The following is a 5,568-nucleotide window of genomic DNA, read 5'->3' on the forward strand; positions in this document are numbered from 1 at the left end:
GGAGCGCCAGAGCTGGTCACAGGATAAATACTTGTTTGTATATAATATGGCAGAATAGCATTGCAGCACTGTCACTGCCATACAGAATGTAACCATGAATGTATGTAAAGGAAAGTCACCTTTTATATATAACAATTAAAGTGTATGTCAGGGCAAACAAAACATTAATTTCATATCTCAAATAAACATTTACCACGTTTCCACAATTTCCACTCTCGACCTTGTACACCAGGGGTCGCAAAGTACCGGCCCACGGACAGGCTACTTTTGGCCCGCATGCAGGGCGGCCGATGGGGGGGGGGAGAGCTGGCCCTTCTGTACCGGGGCCATCAGGTCAGCAGCAGCCAGGGGTGTAGCTAGGGATGCCACCTGTCCGCGATTTACCCGAACAGTCCGGGTTTTCAGTCCTGTATGTGTTGTGTCCGGGTGTCAGGTCAGCTGAAACCCGGACACAAGATGTCAGGCAGACGGGGGCATGGATCATGGAGGGAAGCTGGAACTCTCGGAGCAAGGAGGTGTCTGAAACACAGGGTGCAGAAAAGTCTTGAAGTCCACAGGGGTTCTGCCTCAGGCTGATGTATTGCTCGGTATCTCTCCTCATGCTCTCTCCTTGCTCTCTCTCCTGGCTGTCTCTCCCTACTCTCTCTCCTGGCTGTCTCTCCCTACTCTCTCTCCTCGCTCTCTCTCCTGGCTGTCTCTCCTTGCTCTCTCTCCTGGCTGTCTCTCCCTACTCTCTCTCCTGGCTGTCTCTCCTCGCTCTCATGGCTGCCTCTCCGCACTCTCTCTCCTGGCTGTCTTTCCTTGAGCTCACTCCTGACTGTCACCCCTCGCTCTCTCTCTCTCTCTCGTGGCTGTCCCCCCTGTCTCTCTTTCTCCTGGCTGTCTCTCCGCTTTCTCCTGGCTGTCTCTCCTGGCTGTCTCGCATCTCTCCTGGCTGTCCGTCCTTGCTCTCTCCCCTAGCTGTCTTTTCTCTCCTGGCTGTCTCGCCTCTCTCCTGGCTGTCTCCGCTCGCTCTCTCCCCTGGCTGTCTCTCCTCGCTCTCTCCCCTAGCTGTCTCTCCTCTCTCCCCTGGCTGTCTCTCCTCTCTCCCCTGGCTGTCTCTCCTCTCTCTCCCCTGGCTGTCTCTCCTCTCCCCTGGCTGTCTCTCCTCTCTCTCCCCTGGCTGTCTCTCCTCTCTCTCCCTTGGCTGTCTCTCCTCTCTCTATCTCCTCGCTGTCTCTCCTCCCTCTCTTTCCCCTGGCTGTCTCTCCTCCCTCGCTCTCCCCCCTGGCTATCTCTCCTGGCAATCTATCATCGCTCTCTCTCTTGGCTGTCTGTCCTTGCTCTCTCTCCTGGCTGTCTATCATCTCTCTCCCCTGGCTGTCTATCATCTCTCTCCCCTGGCTGTCTCTCCTCTCTCTCTCCTGGCTGTCTCTTCTCTCTCTCTCCTGGCTGTTTCTTCTCTCTCTCTCCTGGCTGTTTCTTCTCTCTCTCAGACCACTGAGCTATCACGCTCTCAAACAATTCATCCCCACACAGCTCCCTACTCATGTATCACTGGTCCCTCCCTTTTAGATTGTAAGCTCTCAGGGGCAGGGCCCTCCTTACCATCTTGTCTTGAATTGTATTGTGATTGTAATGTCTTCCTTATATTGTAAAGCGCTGCGCAGACTGTTGGCGCTCTATAAATCCTGTATAATGATACTAAGGAGAGGACAACAATGCTTCCACAGCCCTGTATTTTTCCTTGGTAGGATTTGGTTGCTCCCTGAAGCTCTGCTATTACGAAATGTATTACTGCTATCGTCAAATTTGGCGGCTCTGCATTTACGGGAGATGTTGCACTCTGTAGAGAAGCTGAATGTCACCTTTTCTCTCATCTGAAGCCGCCAGACTCACCATGGCAACCATTCATTACTAGCAACAGGGCCGCGTTTACCTCCTCTGCCATCGTTATATTGGCTTCTGCTGCATAGAATATCTGAGTGATGTTTGGCAGCCATCTTATCTGGTCTGTTATATAACATTGTGTTGCTGTGTTTAGATACATCAGGTATAAAATGGCAGGTGCCTTTTTTTTTTTAATGAGGCGTTGTTCAGGGACTCCAAGTGGGGGCCACCGCAGTGCAACACAACACGCTGCTGTGCAGAGACCTGAATGGAGTGTACACTTTGTACACTGCCAATAAAGTTACATAAAAAAGTAAACAGTGCCTTTGTTGTAACAACCACTAGCAAACAGCGACACCAACTGCACGCTAAAAATGGTCTGTTGTGTACCGAGCCTTACTGTTGGGCTGCTGCAGGTTGTAGGTTGTCAGATCCATTGAGCTGGCAGTAGAAAACAATAAAAAGCACCGATTTCACATAGCAACGTTTCCAGCCTTATTCAGCCCTTTGTCAAGCTAGGAGCAAACTAGGTAGAGTAGGGATGAGCTTCGGGTTTGGGTCAGCCATGATTTCTGTTCACAGTTCAACAAACGCGGTCCGTGTCCTAGTAACCAACCATTGATGCTGTGTGCCCTACACAGTGTCATTGGTTGCTAGAATGCTACGGTAGTAGCTGGACCACACAGCGTTGGTTGCTAGGGTATAGACAGCCATACAGTGTCATTGGCTGTTATGGTGCACCTGCCTTTGTCCTAGCAACCAATGATCTTTTGTGGTCTAGCATTCTAGCAACCAAAGACACTGTACAGCCCAGACACTAGTGTCCTAGCAACCAATGACACTGTGCAGCTCAGTCACTAGTGGCCTTGCAACCAATGACACTGTGCAGCTCAGTCACTAGTGGCCTTGCAACCAATGACACTGTGCAGCTCAGTCACTAGTGGCCTAGCAACCAATGACACTGTGCAGCCCAGACACTAGTGTCCTAAAAAACAATGACACAGTGCAACCCAGACACTAGTGTCCTAGCAACCAATGACACTGTTCAGCTCAGACACTAGTGTCCTAGCAACCAATGACACTGTGAGACCCAGACACTAGTGGCCTAGCAACCAATGATACTGTGCAGCCCAGACACTAGTGTCCTAAAAAACAATGACACAGTGCAACCCAGACACTAGTGTCCTAGCAACCAATTACACTGTGCAGCTCAGACACTAGTGCCCTAGCAACCAATGACACTGTGCAACCCAGACACTAGTGGCCTAGCAACCAATGACACTGTGCAGCCCAGACACTAGTGACCTAACAAACAATGACACTGTGCAACCAAGACACTAGTATCCTAGCAACCAATGACACTGTGCAGCCCAAACACTATCCTAGCAAACAATGACACTGTGCAGCCCAGCCCCTAGTGCCCTAGCAACCAATGACACTGTGCAGCCCAGCCCCAAGTGTCCTAGCAACCAATGACACTGTGCAGCCCAGCCCCTAGTGTCCTAGCAACCAATGACACAGTGCAGCCCAGCCACTAGTGTCCTTGCAACCAAAAACAAGTGCATCATTGTTAGAACACAGGGGCCCCACAGCATCATTGGTTGTTAGACCCAATTCTCACAGCATTTTAGCACACTTTATGCTTGGTTTTGTTATAGCGCGCTTTTGCGTTTCAGCACATTTTACAGGCATTTTCTGTTCATATATATAATAGCTTTTTAAGGCGCATTTTCAGCTTGTTTTTAGTTGACCAATGAAAAGCAGTCTCAACTGCAAAAACGTGGTTCCATTAAAGTCTATGGAGCAAAATGAGCTGATAAGTGCAGCAAAAGATTTCAAACACCAGGTGTAATTTTACACACGATTCAGAGCATTTGCGTGAACGCCCCCCCATTTGAATACATGGGATTTTTTAATTTGCATGTGTTTCAGCGCTTAATAAAAATGCTAGACGAAATGCCCCGGTGTGATACCAATACTGTTTGTATTGGTACAACCAATGATACTGTCTGGCCCCGCTGCTAGCATCCTAGTAACCAATGACACTACGCGGGCCACTCAGCGTCATTGGTTGCTAGGACACAGGTGGCCCTGGGTTTGGATTGCTTGGATGTCCAAGGTGAACTGACCCCAGGCACATTCAGCTCATTACTAGCTCCTAGCTTGGCAAAGGCCCAAATATGGCTGAAAACCTCACTAAGTGACATAGGAGATTTATATTGCCTGCTGGCTCCTCCACTGTCCCCTAGACATGTGCAATTCGTTTCGATCCGAATCAATATTCGGAAATTTGTACACATCCGAATTTACTAACCCAATGCATCCAAATATGTCCGAATCCGAATGTCGGTTTCCGAATTATGGATCCCGTCCGAATTTCATTCAAAAACTAAACTGAATGGCACATGTGACTTTTCTGGCCAATCAGATGTGTTATTCCGGTTCAATGCCTCCGAATGGGTCTGAACACAAATTTTCGTTACGGCAACATGGGAGCCATATACAGTATATACATATAATACTAAAGCTGAGGTTCTTAGACCCGAATGGCATTCGGGATCCAAATTTGCGAATTGCATTCGGGAGCTCTCGAATGCCATTCGGGTCTGGGAGCCATATACATATGTTACTAAAGCTGAGGCTCTTAGACCCGAATGGCATTAGGGAGCTCCCGAATGCAATTCGGAAATTCGGATCCCAATGCCATTCTGATCTGGGAGATTCAGCTTTAGTATTAATATCTGTATATGGTTTTCTGTGATATTCGCAACGAATATTCGTAAACTCATCCAAAACTAACAAAAATTTGGATTTCGTAGAATCCGAACCGAATAGAATTTTGGATCCGAATCCTGAAATAACAAAATATCCGAACCGAACCAAATTTTTCCGCAGCTATCATGTATACTGTCCCCTGAATGACCTGAATGCAGTACCGGACACCGGTTTAGGCTCCATTCACACAGGAGCGGTTTTCCGTTCTAAACAGAAAAAACAATGCACTTTAATATGCATTGTTCAGACTTTTGCGGCGGCCGCGCGGTACGAAACCTGTCGTCCTGCAAAATAGTAAAAGCGCGGTTTTATGGCGGATTCCGCTATAGTAATAGCCGCAAACAAGCGGAATCCATGCAGTTGTGAAGATTTTAGAGTTTGCATGCCGTGCGGAAAACCACGTGGGAAGCGCAAACGCTATATGTGAATGAAGGCTGACCAGGGTGAACACCCTTCAAGCAGGGTGCAGGATCTGACACTAGGCCCACCCCTGAAAAGGAACCATTGCAAGCGAATGTTCAGGGGAATTCGTGTTTACTTTGATGTTCCAGCCATGTGCAGGAGAATTTTAGGACATTTTATGAAGTTTCTGCCTTGCACATGACTGACATGAACACAGATCCGCCTTATAGACTCAGCCCATTGACTGAGGACATAGACTACTTCTGCGAGCTCTCCATTGCACTAAGGTCCATCACGCGTTCCCATGGCAACCGGAGCTTGATTCGTCGGGCTGGCCGCGCGCTATTAGTAATGTCTGGCGGCGGCGGCGTCGTGCGTGTTGACGTAGAGTACAGCGGCGGCGGGGCGGAACGTGCAGCGAGGTCTGGGAGGGGATGGCGGACCCGGAGTTGGACGCGATAAGGCAGCAACGGCTGTCGGAGCTACAGGGGAGGCATGGGGTGAGATGGGGGGGGGCTGCTG

At 49.2% G+C, this 5,568-nt stretch overlaps 1 protein-coding gene across 1 annotated transcript in view; it reads left to right on the forward strand.

Annotated features, from left to right (window-relative positions):
- Positions 1–5,409: 5,409 nt before the first annotated feature.
- Positions 5,410–5,568, forward strand: part of PDCD5 (programmed cell death 5) — a 7,159-nt gene continuing 7,000 nt past the window's right edge. The window contains exon 1 of the mRNA XM_018570011.1: positions 5,410–5,546. Coding sequence (XP_018425513.1) covers positions 5,481–5,546 — 66 coding nt within the window. The 5' untranslated portion in view covers positions 5,410–5,480. The remainder of the gene's footprint in view (positions 5,547–5,568) is intronic.

The sequence above is a fragment of the Nanorana parkeri genome, unplaced genomic scaffold, assembly GCF_000935625.1.
Source record: "Nanorana parkeri isolate BGI_ZX_2015 unplaced genomic scaffold, ASM93562v1 scaffold1441, whole genome shotgun sequence".
Classification (NCBI taxonomy): domain Eukaryota; kingdom Metazoa; phylum Chordata; class Amphibia; order Anura; family Dicroglossidae; genus Nanorana; species Nanorana parkeri.